This window comes from Corvus hawaiiensis, chromosome 26 (assembly GCF_020740725.1).
Source record: "Corvus hawaiiensis isolate bCorHaw1 chromosome 26, bCorHaw1.pri.cur, whole genome shotgun sequence".
Taxonomy (NCBI): Eukaryota; Metazoa; Chordata; class Aves; order Passeriformes; family Corvidae; genus Corvus; species Corvus hawaiiensis.
The window spans coordinates 10,091,271-10,107,680 of record NC_063238.1 but is presented as its reverse complement, the minus strand read 5'-3'; the positions used below and the strand labels follow the sequence as shown (position 1 = coordinate 10,107,680).

Sequence of the window (16,410 nt, the reverse complement as noted above, 5' to 3'; positions counted from 1 at the left end):
AAAGTTTTTGAGAATAACATCTCAAAACCCTCAAGTTTTCAGTGTTTTAATGTATGTGTAGTTACAAAATTGATGTCTATTGTTGGCACAGGCCTGTAGAATAATTGCTGTTTACAGGTTAAATGCTGGAATTCTTACATTCCACAAATACCTATTTTTGAAGCATCCAAACATTTGTTAAGAGACTTGTAATTGTATTCTGAAATACTAAGTGCAAGCAAAATGCCTTCTTAATTTCGGAGTTTCTCATTAATACTTGTTTGTGTTTGTTTTTCTTTATAAAGATCTTTCTAAAGCTGATGGAGGAACGTATGATGGTGAAAGCAATGAGTGTGAAGAGAAGGCACAAGAAATTGTAGAAAGTATTGTGCAGGAAATGGTGAACATAGTAGTTGGAGGTATTACATTAATATCTGTCTAGTCAATAGCAACTGCGGTGTGATTCTTGACCTTAAGAATTATTTTACCACTCTCAAGTATTTAACTAAAATTTATTATCATTAAATATGACTTACATGCTGAAGAAGACAGTTTCAACTGTCAGACTTTGGCTGTGCATTATTTAACAGCAAAATGGACAGGATTTCATACACTGATTTACACTTTATATTGGAGACTAATGTTCTCTTAAAATACAAGTTCTTGGTGGTTTTTTCTTTTTGTTTTTTTTAAATTTCTATTATTATTTTATTTTGTTTCTATATAAACACTCTTCAGAAATGGGTTTCTCGCTGTAGGAGCAGTGTATCACTGTATTTTTCAGTTTGATGGAAATTGTCTATGCAGTCTAGTGAGTGATGTCCCATACCAATACTTCTTGGAAACTTGGTAGAGTGGTGACCCTGGCAATGTGAAGTTATAAGCAAATTTTTTACTGTAATTTTTGTTAGTGGGAATTGAGTATTTACAATTTTTATAGTTCTGAAATGCCATGTAAATTCGGCCTTAAGCTCCTCCTTATGATTATTTTAGTATTTAAATGTTGGTTTTAAAAGCTCTTTTTAATTTTTAATGTCATGTAACGTTTGTTAATAATTTTTACATCTTTTCTGATAGATGTGGAAGGGACTGCAGGCGGCGATGGCACAACTGTATCGTTAGAGGATGGCAGTGACAGTGAAAACATTCAGGCAAATGGAATTCCAGGGACTCCAATTTCTGTTGCTTATACACCATCTTTACCTGATGACAGATTATCTGTCTCTTCCAACGATACTCAGGTAAAGGCAGGATATAAATTAGCAAATACTGAAAAAAAGTATTATGTTTTAAATGTTGCCCAACACTTGTGCAAAGTGATTTGTATAACTCCATTTAAAAAGTCACTGAGATGAATTTCAAGTATTAAGTCATGTTACTCTACTTCAATGCACTATTTAAATGAAATTTTTCTGAATAAATTTTTCATGTGATGTCTTTTTTTATCCCAGCATGTTTTTAGTAGCCCCATGGAGTTCACTGTTCCAAGAGAACTCAGTTTCCTGTTTCTTGAAGTGCTCCTAGTATTCAGCTAGTATTCAATATACATAGTGAAGCATATAGCCAATTATACACATGCCTGTGTAATTTCAATGTGCTCTTTTCAAGCAATAAATAGAAATTTCAAGCTGATAGCATGATCTTAATGCAGTGATTTCAGATCAAGAGTTTCATGTCTGAGAGGATTTGATTTTCCTTAACAAAATAGATGTGAAAATACACTCCCTCTGTTGTATGTGACATGTATGCACTTGTCAGCTGACCAAGAGTATCTGCTGTCAGAGTGTACTGAGTAATTAGGTTTGAGAATAATAATTGTAAGTTCAAAAAGTTACAGTCACATAGACCATACAAATAGAACACTTAACATTAAACATGTTGCTTAAGTATGGAACAGTAATACAGAATGCAACAACTTAGTAATGGGGGTGTTTACTGTACCATAGAAATTTTATCAAATGTATCTGGCGACAGATAGTTAACGATTCATGTGCTATTAAAATGTCAAGTGTTAGGGTCTTTTTAAACTAATTATCTACTAAAAGTGCCTGGCAGCAATTCACTGCAGATTACTCTACTTAAACTTGACCTAATTTCATGACACTCTTTAATTAATTCTGGCTTTTTACTGAGTAGGCAATTTTTAGTAGTGACTTTCATTTCAACTGGACTGCAGAATGTTTTGTTTTAGTCTTAAGACCATAAAGCTAAAGTGAATTGGTTATATTTGTTTAATATATTAACTTCTTATTGCTCAGAGGTGGGGATTTCCCTACACAGGCTGCTGATGCAAAATGGAATACTGAAATATGTTAACTTCCTTAGGAATCTGGAAATTCTTCAGGACCTACCCCTGGTGCTAAGTTTTCCCACATTTTACAAAAGGATGCCTTCCTTGTATTCAGGTCACTGTGTAAACTCTCCATGAAGCCCCTGTCAGATGGACCACCAGATCCAAAGTAAGTAGAATTTAAGAGTTTTCCTAATGAATCTGAAAATAAAAATAAGTTATTTAAATATTTTTGTAAGTCCTGTTACTGAGAAACTAATGGTATGGTGGAAAGAACCTAGAAACTCTGGAAAAGTACTTCTATGTTTTAATGTATCTTTTGTATACCTCTTAAGAGGTTGCTTAACACCTATCCTTCTATAAGTACAGCATTTTCTTCCTAGTTGCTGTTTATAATGCCTTTCAGAAGGGATTGTATAGAAGATCTTCAGGTATTTCTGGTCTTACTCATGTTGCTCTGCTTTTGATACCTTCTAGGTTCATAACCATTGCTGGTTGTGCCCCATAATTTCTTTCATATCTTGCTTATTTCTCACCATCCAAAACGTAGCCCTGTACCGGCCACTTGGAAGAAAATTAACTCTACACCAGCTGAAACCAGCACATTTGTGTATCCAGTACACATACTCAGCCCTACTTCATCTTCATATAAGCTACTCACCTGGAGCTGATAACTGGTTATGATAAGTTCATGTTACAGTGTTTCATTCTTTTGTTCAGGTTGGACTCTCTTATCAGCCTATTTAATCAAAACACAAACGTTTGATAACAAAGTCTTTATTTGGCTGTTTTTTTTGACTGAAGATTCCCTGTTTTCAGTTGCATTTATAGAATTGTTGTAAGGCAAATAAAAATTCTTCTCTATAGTTGCTAATATTAAGTTTGAGTGCCAGCAGAAAGGTTTGCTTTCTGATCTTGGATTTATATGCGTATAATTTATATGCATTTTTTTGCACGTTAGTAACAGTTGCTAATAATTTTCAAGAGGAATGCTTTTTTGTTCTAAGGAGTGCCAAGAGATTAAATTAAAACTGTAGTGTGATTTCAGATGACAGTGAAAGGCCTGGTATTCTTCAAAATAAAATCAGGTTTAATGGTCCAAGTCTGGCTTTTAAAGCAGGTAACTTTAAGACAATTTAGTTTAATCAGTGATGTGTGGTGTAGATTTATTAAGCTGAAAATGATATAATGTAGTCAAAAGGGTTTGAAGTTCTAGTCTAGAAATGTTTTTAAATTATCTAGTGATGCGCTATGGAAAGTCAGGACGTTAGAGAATGAAGACTGAAGCATGAGGGTTTCCCTCACTATGTCTGAGAATTGTCTTCCAGGAAATGCAATGAAAATCCTGTGGTTTTAGTTAGTACTCTGAGACTAAAGCTGTCCATTTATTAAAGGCTTTAATGGATTAACTCCCTTTGCAAGAGCAGTAATAGCTATTGAGGCCTTGGAGAATCTCATCTGAATCCATGGAGTCCTTGATATTTGTATTAGAACTGGTGAAGTTCTTCATACAAAACAAATTGGAGAAAAAGGCATTTAGGGCAACAAAAAGTCACTGCAAATATATTTGAACATATCCCATATTTGGAGAAGTGCCTAGAGTTTATCAGTGGTTCTGAGGCGTTGATGGCTTTTTGAACTATTACAAACATGCTGTAATTGGAAGAGGAGGCGTAGGATATCTATGGCATTTCAAGAGTCTTATCTGCCTCTTTAAAAATCTTATTTTCAATGAAATTTGTTATGAAGTCTGCAATGAAAATATTTTTAAATTTTAGGTAACTGAACATGAAGCTTTAGCTTAAAATCACAAGTCTGGGTGTTCAGATGAGCATTTGCTTCCCGGGAACCTGGTTAATGTCTTTGTTTCCTTTTTCTCTGGAATAAAATAAGCTGGGAGTGGAAAATAGCTCGAAGATTTGCTTGCTGGTTTTTGTTTTTACCTTGAGCCTGTTCTAAATTAAGTGAGCTTTACACATCATAAAAAATTGAGGTCAGCATGTCAGGATTTCAGGTAGGAGCTGACACTTGCTGGGAAGTAGGCAATATTTAATATCTTATTTATGACTGAAATTCTCTTCATACTTAAATTCTTACATTCCATAGCAAAGTGTGGTCTGGTCCCGTGCTGTCTGCACAGCTGGTACCATGTGATACAAAATCAAGCCTTCTGCATTAAAAGAGATTGTTATGTCAGCTTCCATGCAGTGCCAGCACCAAGCATTTTCTTGAAGAACTCCTACAGAGAGCAGTTTTGGATTGACTTTGACCTGCAGCCCATTAGGAAAAATGTGAGGGACAAGTTCCTCACTCAGTTTGACAGGCTGTTTTCTTCTCAAAAGCATCTTCAGAAAAGAAGTCTACTGTTGAAATTATATTTTGAGTTTGAAATGTTTGCAGATTGATTTTCCCGTCCCACTTTGTTGGGCAGAAATAATTGAGTTTATTTGCAACATACTTAATATTAATTAGCACTTTCGGTTTTAGCTAGTCTGGAATTACATTTTTTTTTCATTAAACTTCTGTATTTGCGATATATTGCAAATATCCAGCTACTCTGTGTGTCACAGATTGACTTGAAGCACTCCTTACTCTATCTGGGCTGTACTGGATGAAAAATTTCCTGTCATTGTTTCCTGTGTTTCATAACTGTCCTCTGTCAGGGGTGGTTGTTTAATAAAAGCTGTGGACTCTCCTGTTGGGAAAGCCAATTGTGTCTATACCTGCTCTTGAGAAGAGATACAGCCTTTTTTGAAATGAGCAGGGGTGGGAAGGAGCATCCAGAGTCTTAGGAGAGAATGGTTTCACCTGGAATGCTATTTATTGCATTGGATTTTAATAGGTGCAGATCTCCTTTATGTTTCTTTTGTGTGCGGTTTGAGGGTTTTTTGGCTGTTTTGTTGTTTGTTACGGGGTTTTTAGAGCAGATATAGTAGCACTGTTCTGACATGAATTCTAGTTTACTTGAGTCTGTAAGAATGTTACTGCGGAGCACTTGACAACACTGTGGTTGTGTGTCTTGGTGATTGCCATGCTTAAAATAGGCACATTATGTGTCTTACTTGCTCTCAGAGTGGGATGGGCCCAGTGACCGATTAAAGCTGTATTTGCGAAAAGAGATTCTAATGTTGGCAGGAAGTAGGTCAGGCAGTACAGCTATTGTCTTTATAGACCCTTCAACTCTCTCTCCATGCTAGTGGAAATAGAGGAGGAGGAGGAATTTCACCTTTTACTAGTCAGGCTTTGGTAGATGGGCTGGATTTTAGATGGGATCTTCCAAAGCTCTTAACAGGACAGAATGCTCCTTCATCCTCTGGCTAAAAGGGCAGCATTGCCTCTTGTTGCTGCTGTTCTGTGGTGCAGAAGAGAGAGTGGTTCAACAGTAATTTTTCCTTTTCTGGAAAAAGGTCTTGCTTGCATTCTTGGTTGAAAAATGACCAGTTCAACAAAAAAATACCAACATCTTTTTATGACCCTTTCTGCAACAGGTTATGTCAAATTTGAGTTTTTCTCATTTACATTCCACTTCCAAAATGATTGTGGTGTGTTTTGACTTTTCAAGAGAATGTTTTTTATTTTTTATGACTTACACTGGGATGATGTGCTGCACTGTTTTGTTCTAGGTCTCATGAACTGCGATCAAAGATTCTTTCATTGCAGTTGCTTCTGTCCATTCTGCAAAATGCAGGACCAGTCTTCAGGACAAATGAGATGTTCATTAATGCTATAAAGCAGTACCTTTGTGTTGCACTGTCAAAAAATGGAGTCTCATCAGTTCCAGAAGTTTTTGAACTTTCACTTTCCATATTTCTTACCCTCCTGTCAAACTTTAAGACTCATCTAAAGATGCAGATTGAGGTATGTTACATTAATTTCTAATTAAATATGTGGGAGGTGTTAAGTGAACATTTGTTTATATTTGTGTAGCTTGGTCTTGCTTAAATAAATTTGTTTTCCTTTGTGACTCACAGCTTTTCTGTAAGACTTGCCAGATCTTCCTTAAAGTTTTCTGTTGGGTGTGGCATGGTATTGGCACAGAATGTTGCTGAAACTCACAATTGAGTAGGTTTGTGCCTAAGTTCAACCAGTGTTCAATACTGCAATTAATAAAGCTTAGCCCAGCACTGCATATTATAAATTAAGAAAATGAATACACTTAGGAAAAGACTGTGTAATATATGGTTTTGCAAAAGATTTTTAGAATAAAAGCTAATGACATGAAAAGCATTGTGGATTCTCTTTGAGGTCACTTGGACAGATTGCTTTCTCTGGGGAAGTCCCACCTGCTGCATTATTGTAGCCACTTCCCTGAAGGCTTATCAGGGCCTCAGTCAATATATGTCCTGAATAAGATTATCTCATTTCCTCTAAAGGTGTGTGCACAATTTAACTCCGTGGACTATAAGAGGAGATAAGTACATATTCTTTGCAATAAATTGTCTGAGTCCTGGCAGACGTTGTGAATTTTCAGTGGGTCAGGGAATTTTCAGTAAGTCATAGGGAAAAGGAAGATGTATCCCCATACGGGCCATTCACATAAGAGTTGGATTCAATGATCCTTGCAGATCCCTTCCAGCTCAGAATATTCTGTAATTCTATATGTGGAGTTTGTTCTTGAGATCTGCTCTTTGTGCATAAGATACAAGCAGCTTCTCAGAATGACTCTGTCCTGTTCACATGGATACCCTCTTGTGGTGTCCCATGTGTTAGATCTTAATTCTGTGGTGAATAAAGTAGTGCTGTGTGCAGTGTGTCCCTGTTGTTTATTTTAGTAATTTTATGTTTGGGGAGTCAGGTGTGAAAACTGAAGCCAACAGATTGCCCCATCCATGTGGAGCTTAAATATGTGAAAAGATGCTTAGAAATGTTGATAATCTTTCTGTTATAAGGACCTTGAATTCAGGGATGTCTTTATCTGTGGATGTCATTGTACAAGTTGATATGTTATGGCAGCTTTGGAGGAAGAACCTCATTTTGACAGTAGCATGTCAGAAAACGATTGTGTTCTGATCACTTACCAGGTTATACTTCTTTGGGGAAGAAACAATAAGATTTCCAGTATATGGCTGAGCATAGATTGGATAGAAATGATTGAATGTGCCTTGAAAACATGATGAATTTTGAAGAGTTTCAAGACCAACTGTGTGCTCAACAAGAATGTAGTGCATGTGCGGTGTTTGGCACATCAGACAGACGGGGTGGAGCCATTCTCAGTCCCACAGCCTGCTTCCCAGAAAGTGCTGGACTTGCTTACAAGTGTTCAGAGCTTACAAGTCAGCATGTAGGTGGTGAATGCATTGCAGTCGGCTTCTCTGACAGAAATTTGATAGGTTTCCATCACTGCCAGCCTTTTACAAATTCCAAACAGAAAATGGTAGAGACATGAGGCAAACTGGATATAGGATGCCCCACACTATTGTAGCAGGTTGTAGAGTATGCTGAATTAGGACCATCACCACATATCAGGGCTACATTTCCTCCTTGTGAATAGGAAAACCAAAAACTTGATGCTGCTGAGATACCCATCTTTGGGGTACAGCAGTTTCTAGAAACTTCTTTTTTTTCCTGGTTGTGAGCTAAGAATTCTTCTTTCAGCTACTGATCCTAAAGGTTATCCTGAAGATGTGGGTAGACATGTAGATAACTTCACATGCAGTTTGTGTCTTGGAGCTGTAAGGAGAGCCATATGCTCTGATTTATAATATGCAAAATCTATATATTTTGGGATTGAGGCTGCATTTTTCATCTGTGTGAGAATTTTGTGGCGTGTTTGAGAAGAATAGTTTCAGATTCTGCTGAAAGTGACTCTCCCATGGCCTGTTGACTTACCTATTTAGCTAACACTGCCCTCTGACAGTAAAACAGTTTTGAATTGCACCTTAGTTGTATTGTAACTGTATTTCTGAATGGGTTAATGAATATATTTGAGCAAATCAAATCCTAGGTATCAGAGGAGCTGGAATGTCATTTAGCTGTATTTACCATTACCACCCTTTCATAACTGTGAATAAGCTGCCTTAAAACTCATACTTCAGTTGACCAAACATAATAAATAATTAGCTCTTTCCTGGTTTAGTTTTCCAGTATATTAGGAACAAAGTCTCAGCTCCATGATGTGAATTGGAATAAGCTATATAGCGATAAACAGCATTTTTATGTAGCTGAAATGTAAACCACCACTATGGTTTTGAGAAGTTCTTCATTCCAGGATACGCTTGTCCAAAGGTGACACCAGAAGCAAGAAGTCAGCTTGGTCTCGGTGATGCCTTAGGTTTTAACTTCTATATTTTTCAGATCCTGTACTGCCTAGTATGCAACTCTGAAACTTCATACAGCCTGTTAGCTACTGTTCTCTCATGCTGATTAGGCATAACAAACCAGCCTAAACTGGTTTGAACCTGAGCTCAAGGACACATTGAGTTCACATCCCAGACCCAAAAATATGTAAACTAAAGCCTTTGAGAGGAGGGGCAAACTTGGGGTAATTACATCATTAACTGAAATCATAGTTGGGGAATTAACCCTGATATGCAAATGGACCAAACTTAGAAAAGTGTGAAAAAGCCGTGACCCATCCTCCATCTTGGGTGTAGCCTCATGTCTGCCCAAGGTGTACCTTTGAAGGCCTTTCAAATAAATACCTACTTTTATTGTCTTAATCTTATCTAGCCTCTTGTTTTCAGGTAGCCACTTTAAGGCATCATTGGAGGCATAGAGATCTGAAGTGCCTTGACAGTATGCAGACCTTCCAGCTGTTTTCTCTTCTAGCTTAGATTTGGGTTTAGTTTTTGTCCCTGAAACTTTTTTCTCTGCTTCATCAGTGACTTCTTTATAAAATTTTCTACCAGAAAAGTAATAATTTTGCTGATTCTAGAAAGCATATAAAACTACTGTCTTTCAGTAAAAAAATCAGAAAACACCAAATGTGTAACTGAGGTTTTCTCACAGCATGACATTTATTAAATTTTTGTCTTTCTCTGGTTACATGAAATTGTGGGTAAAATCAGCCTTGTACTCTTAAGTATGTTTAAGCACTTGCAAGTCTTTGAATTATTGTGTGTTGAACTCCTTAGGTTTCATAGGGATGCTTTCCATATTAAGACAGTCAGCTGGCACTGTGCTGTGTGCCTCTTTTTCTCTAAAGAGATCCATAAAATATAACTATTGTGAGCACATTTTGCTTGAGGAAATAGCTTACCACTAAAGTTGCCTAAAAGTCAATGTTGCTGTTTTTCCTCAGATATATGACTTAAAGTGGAAATAGCCTTATGTTTATCTCTACCTGGCTAGTAGCATAAAAATCTCTGTAAAAATTCTGTGCTATGAAGGAATTGTCAATATTAAAATAAACAAGGGTAGTTATATATTTGGATATTCATGTGATGCTATTGGAGAAGAGAAGTTGAGTGGTTTAGGACTTTGCAGCACTCTAGTAAAACTGTGTGCTGTGGATTTGGAAGCCACAAGCGGCTGTGAAGAGCTGAGCTCTCAGAAGTACAGAACAGTGATGTAATGCCCTGTAGCAGTTCAGTTTTGAGTTCATGTGCTGTTACAGCAGTTGCTGCTGCTCAGAGAAGAAGTGAGAAGAAGCCTTATCGTAGCTGCTAAGCAAGCTTGGCTGAATTAGTCAGCCTATGGTGCTGATGGATCTGGTGAGGAACTAATTGGGAGGGGATAAAATAGTTTCTATTCCAAACAACAGCATCTGTACTAAAGTAATTTCGGGGCAAACTCATCTCTGTTCTAGTGAAGAGTAGCTTTCCTATTAATGGAATTGCTGCATGTTGTGCCTGACTGGTGCTCTTCTTCCAATAATCTGGTACTGTGAGTGATTCTTTTGTGTCAAGATGTTTCCCTTTTAATGAAGGTCCAGTACTTCAAATTTGCATAGGTAGCTGTTTGTTAGTTTGTGCCATAATATCATCATCTTGTAGAGAAAATATTTTTGTGATGAGGTGATACCTCTTCTTTCAAAATCCCAAATGAACTCTTAACAGCAGTTTAGGCTTCTTGTTAGGCTGAATTGTCCTTCAGGATTTGACATTATTCCCAATTCTTCTGGTTCTGAATGCTCAGAAAATAAACCTGGACAACACTGCAGAAGTACATAAGTAAATAATTCAAATTCATAATTTGCATGTATCAATCATAAGTTGTATTTCTTCCTTTCCTCTTGTTCTTTGCCTTTTTGTTATTTCCCATACCACTAAAGTGCTGCTTTCAGACTTACGTCAGAATTTGGACCATCAAAGTTAGTTGACTGTGTTTGTAATAGATTTTTTTTTTTTTCTCCTTCTTCCTGGAATATTTTTTAGGTTTTTTTCAAAGAAATTTTCCTGTATATCTTGGAAACTTCTACTAGCTCATTTGATCATAAGTGGATGGTTATACAAACGCTGACAAGGATATGTGCAGGTATTAAGGACTGTTGTGTTCTAGATGTTGTTTTTTATCTTTAAGAACAAAGCTATACTTGCCTTTCATTGAGTTACATAGTTTTTGTTCAAGTTTGACAATGTCACTTTATTTATAGATGCCCAGAGCGTGGTGGACATCTATGTGAACTATGATTGTGATTTAAATGCAGCAAATATATTTGAAAGGCTGGTTAATGACTTATCAAAGATTGCTCAAGGAAGGGGTAGCCAAGAACTTGGCATGTCCAATGTTCAGGTAAAAATTGCACCAAACTTTATGAAGTTTCATGTTTCTTGTCATAATAGTTTGAGACTAAAGTCTCCAGTCCACTAATTAATTATTTATGAAATCTTTTCTAGGAATTAAGTTTAAGGAAAAAAGGATTGGAATGCTTAGTATCGATCTTGAAATGCATGGTGGAGTGGAGTAAGGATCAATATGTAAATCCCAATTCCCAGACCACACTTGGTAAGACGCACAATGTGTTTCTTCTGGCTTTAGTAATGACATCCTGCTGGAGCTGAGTGTGTTCTTCCAGTATTTTGATGCTGTTAGTGTCCAGACTATTTTTCCTTTGGTAGAAATATTGATAAGTTTGGTGTCATTTAAGCAAGTTGTCTTAGCTGTCTTTTCCTAATTGTATGAATTCCTAGAATGCTACTGGATTGAAAATGTCTAAATCCTGATATTTTCTGTATTTCTGATTTTAAAAGTGTCGCAGAACTTGCTTTGAAGATTCCCGAATTTTATCTAATTTCATATTGATTAAATAACTACTAAAGGAAGCTGAATATAGAGCATTTTTTACTTATTTAGTGACTGTTTTAAAAATTACTTATTTGCTGATTATTTACTTACGCTTTATATAGCTGTAGAAGTTTGAATGTTGTAAGCTGTGAAGTAACTAAATCATTACTTGTTTTAAGTACTTGTGTACTCATCTGTCCTGAGATGGGAAGTACTAAGGTTATGCCAGAATTTTCAGATTAAGCTCTTAAAGTTGGTAGGTGAGGTAATAAACTTTCCAAGGGTGGTTTGCATGGCTGTCTTTGTGAACTGAGAGCACCATCTCCTTGGCATGCCTAAATTCTTTTAGACACTGTGTTTCAAAAACTTAAAATAGCTGCTCCAGGTTAAAAGTGACACTGGATCTGAAAATAAAATATTAACGCTGTAGTTGGTTTTCTAAGATGGTGGAGGTTTTCTCCCACGTGCTTGAAATTACAGTTGTAATTTAAGGCTTAAATTTCAGTACGTGTTGAACTGAAAGAATTCTCCTTGATAGGTTGTAGTGATTTTTTAGTTATTATTTACTTTCCCAACCAAAATAAAAGCAGAATATGTCTATATATAAATAAATACATAATTGAAGAGAACCCTGAGTTTTAGAAGCCTTCATTGAGGATTTGACATGTGATTTTTATTTCTTTTCACTGTATGTATTTTGGATATATGTAACCCTTTCCAATTTGTAGGCCAAGAAAAACCCACAGAACAGGACAGCAGTGAAACCAAACACCCTGAGACAATTAACAGATATGGAAGCTTAAATTCTTTGGATTCTACTGCTTCATCAGGAATTGGCAGTTACAGCACACAGATGTCTGGCACTGACAACCCAGAGCAGTTTGAGGTCCTAAAGCAACAAAAGGAAATAATAGAACAAGGAATTGACTTGTGAGTGCCCTTTTATCACCCATGGGAGGGTGGATTCTTTTGGAGCTATGAAGATTCCTGGGTGTTTCTTCCTTCTCCTCATAGATACTCATCTTGTGTTAGGAAAAAAACTCTGGATGTAACAGCACTTCCTCTGGTGAAAGAGTGCTGAATGGTGTCCCCTTTGGAGCCTGTCAACAGTGTTTTGTGTTAACCTAATTCCTCACAGCTAGAAGATGAGTACTCTGAATGTTTGTTCTTTTTTCTCCAGACCTGCTTGTCTAAAAATAAGGTTTTTATATTTGGATAAAAAGACCATCAAACTCGTGATCATTTGAATATGACCCGTTTTAATGTACTGATGAAAATGCCTATAATGCTTATGCTGATGAGTCCTTATGATTAATTTGTCATAATTAGAACTGGAGGATAGTGTAATTTCTCAGTGCAGTCTGGCATGAATCTTCTGTGTGATTTCATTTTCATCACCTTAATGTCCTCAGCGAGGTCAGTTTTATGCAAAAATAAAAGTTTCCTGTCATACAGTTCTGGGACCCTGCACAAAAACGCCTTAGTCCTTTAGGGCTTCAGTTTCTTTCAGTTTCCTGGTTCTATCTCTTGTTCGTTTCCATTCTTACAGGCAACTAATGGATTTGTTGATTGGTTCATACAGATTAAGATAAAAATCAGCAGAGCGTAATTGTTCTTTCCAATTCAAGATTTTGCTGTCCTTGTGGAATATCTTTTTCTTCATGAGTGCCAGAGTAAATGGGAATAGCTCATTCCTATCTAACGTGCAGTTTGATAAAGGAAAAACATTTCATATGTAGATTTTTCAGCATCTCATCTGAAATTTCTGAATCTTTTCACTTAAGCTGGTACAGCTTTGTGCATGGGTAAAAGGGTTAACTCTTGTTTCATCTTGCTCTTCATTGTACAGATTCAATAAGAAACCAAAGAGGGGGATTCAGTACCTGCAAGAACAAGGAATGCTTGGCACTACCCCTGAAGATATTGCTCAATTCTTGCATCAAGAGGAAAGACTAGATTCAGTAAGGAAACTGTTTTCCTAATGGTTGTCTGTGCTCATGCTGATGTGTTAATACTAATTGCACATCAGCTGATAGTGTTTAGAGTGTGTAACACATTATTGTGGAATGAAGAAAAGGACATGTCTCTCCTAAAATTTGTAAGCTCAAGGAATTTGAGTTGGAGGGTGCATTGGAGCTATACCCTGTGCTCTATGCATCCTGTGGTTCAGCGAGGTGTAAAGCAGGAAGCTGACCTACTTGAGCTGACTCAAAACTTGTACTTAGTTGCTAGTATAGCTTGAAACAACTTAGTTAACTGTATATACTTTAGTAAGGAACTGCCAGAAGTATCTGTCCTTCAGAGATAGTTAAAAAAATAATCTGGTGCAACAACATTGAAAGGCAGGTTTTTCTGCCCCCAAAGGAAACTTGTTTAATCTAGATTAGTTCTTTGATTTTATTTACAGTTAGCAGCTGTTGCTGGACTTGGAAAGGTCCTTCAGTATCTGGCTAGGGAGGGTGGGAATATCTTGTGTTAATATTATCATGAAAAACCTAACTTTCTGAAACAGCACTTCTCACCATTGTGCATAAAAGCCGCACTCATTGGTACCCATGTTTGCATCTGTGGCTGAAGTCACAAATTTCAGTCTTAATGCTTAGAATCAGACATCAAAACATTTTTTTAGCCTCAGTTTACATATACAAGCATCTTTATCTGAATGCATGCTCTTTTTCACTGTACTGTGTTGCACTGACAGATACCAACTCAGATGTATTTGAGTACCAGCTATTTATATTTGAGCATCCCTTGCATCTGTTTGAGATCAGTACTCTAGGGGATAAAGTTGAGTTTATTATGCTTTTCATTCCTGTAATAAGTTTCTTAGCTACAAAAATCATTATAGCAGAGAACAACCATTAGTAGTATTAACTTTGTCTTGTACACATGTGGAATTCATCTAATGAAAATACAGCATGTGAGTAAAAGCAGAGAAGGAAGAATGTAGGCAGATATGTATGAGCACATAAGAGCGTTATGATGCAATAGATGACCAAAATACTTTGCTTTAGACAGTAGAGGAGAAGCCAGAGTATGTCTTAGTTAACTGCAATAGATGCCTCTCTTTTTGTAAGACATTTGAGTCTGTTGTTACTTTTTTTTCCAAATATAAATACACTAGTTTGTCTTTTCTATTCTTATTCTAGACTCAGGTTGGGGAGTTCCTGGGAGACAATGATAAATTTAACAAAGAAGTCATGTATGCATATGTAGACCAACACGACTTTTCAGGAAAGGATTTTGTTTCAGCTCTGCGCATGTTTCTAGAAGGATTTCGTCTACCAGGAGAAGCTCAAAAAATTGATCGCTTAATGGAGAAATTTGCTGCTAGATACTTAGAATGTAACCAAGGGTGAGATATACTTCTTCAGAACTTTGGAAAGTTGAATAATTAGTAAAAAATCCTAATAAATTAAATTTGCTGTTCTTTCTCTCCTTTTTGCCTTCAGGCAAACTCTTTTTGCTAGTGCAGATACTGCATATGTTTTAGCTTACTCAATTATCATGTTGACAACAGATCTTCACAGTCCACAGGTATGTTGCTGGAATAAATATCTGTGTAATTCATAGGCATGTAACTTCCAGGCTTTGTGACAATGTGGTTGTAAAAGCTTGATGTCCAATTTAACACCAGTGTGTGTGTAAGAAGTAAGGAAGCGTAAGTTTGTGCATCTTTTAGTAACAGTATTATGTTTCATGGGTGTTGAGGTTTTGAAGTTTTTTTGGTAGGCCTTTCTGTAAGGTAGATTTCTGTAAGAGATCATTTGGTCTGTATGACAAGATGAAGCATTTTTTTTCCTTTTTTGTTTTTTAAATGTATGTCTAATTTGACGTACATTTGACCTGTGGATCCTACCAAATGCTTGAGTGTCCATGAATGTCCACATGGCTTTGTGGTATATTGTAGATCTGACAGTGTAGTCTTGGATATGTTGAATACTTCAAAATGTCTTCTGAATCAGCAGGTTTATCCTTGATGGTAACTTTTCATGTGCTGGGCAGTTTTATAGGGAGCATTATAACTGTGATGAGCTTGCCTCATTTGTTGATATTTACAGCTACTTTCTGCATTTCAGGTTAAGAATAAAATGACAAAAGAACAGTATATTAAAATGAATAGAGGTATCAATGACAGTAAAGATCTCCCTGAAGAATATTTGTCTGCTATCTATAATGAAATAGCTGGAAAGAAGATTTCAATGAAAGAAACAAAAGAATTAACAATACCCACAAAATCCAGTAAACAAAGTAAGTAGTTGCGGTGTTAGCTTTTTTCGAGGGTTGGCTCTTCAGTTTCATGAAGTTCTCCTTTGTAAAATAAGAGTTGAATGAAGCAACTCACTTAACTCACAGCGGGTCCTAGCTTCTAATTTCATATCCTTTTCTTTTTAACATAAATGCATGATGCTAACCTCACTGCATTAAATGCAACTGCTTTTTTTCACTTCCTTTTGTATTTGAATTCCTGGCAGTCGGTGCATTGACCATGAAGGGGGCAGGTTTTGCTGCTGAGGGCAACACAGGGAAATTGGATGGCTCTGTGAAGTTACAGTGTTGCCAATATGTACAGAGCAGAGCTCACACACTGGGTCTATCTTCTGTTTCTAAAGCAGCTGTTGTTATTTCCTGCAGTAACCAATCTGTCATCTTCAAAAATTCTGCAGTATTTGGTTACTAGGGCCCTAATTTGTGCACTTTATTAATTATCTTTTCCTCTCTCAGATACCAGAAGAACTTCTTGTGTTTTGCACAGTGTGAAGATTGAGATGTTACTCATTCTAGCTTTTCTACAGAGAACATTCAGAAACTTAACTTTCCCCCAACATATTTATATAGTTTAAGTCCTAAGGTTGGCCTTATGAATGGATTGCTTGCAGGAAATTTGCATCTGGAAAAAAGAGATACTCTTGTTTTCAGTATTCATTCACTTAGCATAATATTTTATTGTCATTTTTAAAAAGATGATTATTACA

At 36.5% G+C, this 16,410-nt stretch overlaps 1 protein-coding gene across 1 annotated transcript in view; it reads left to right on the top strand.

The window, feature by feature from the left end:
* The window catches only part of ARFGEF1 (ADP ribosylation factor guanine nucleotide exchange factor 1), an 87,198-nt gene that overhangs the window by 39,114 nt on the left and 31,674 nt on the right, over positions 1 to 16,410 (top strand). Inside the window, exons 7-18 of the mRNA XM_048287044.1 lie at positions 285 to 398; positions 1,057 to 1,220; positions 2,305 to 2,438; positions 5,893 to 6,127; positions 10,585 to 10,684; positions 10,803 to 10,942; positions 11,047 to 11,155; positions 12,163 to 12,364; positions 13,284 to 13,395; positions 14,584 to 14,789; positions 14,887 to 14,971; positions 15,514 to 15,685. Coding sequence (XP_048143001.1) covers positions 285 to 398; positions 1,057 to 1,220; positions 2,305 to 2,438; positions 5,893 to 6,127; positions 10,585 to 10,684; positions 10,803 to 10,942; positions 11,047 to 11,155; positions 12,163 to 12,364; positions 13,284 to 13,395; positions 14,584 to 14,789; positions 14,887 to 14,971; positions 15,514 to 15,685 — 1,773 coding nt within the window. The remainder of the gene's footprint in view (positions 1 to 284; positions 399 to 1,056; positions 1,221 to 2,304; positions 2,439 to 5,892; positions 6,128 to 10,584; positions 10,685 to 10,802; positions 10,943 to 11,046; positions 11,156 to 12,162; positions 12,365 to 13,283; positions 13,396 to 14,583; positions 14,790 to 14,886; positions 14,972 to 15,513; positions 15,686 to 16,410) is intronic.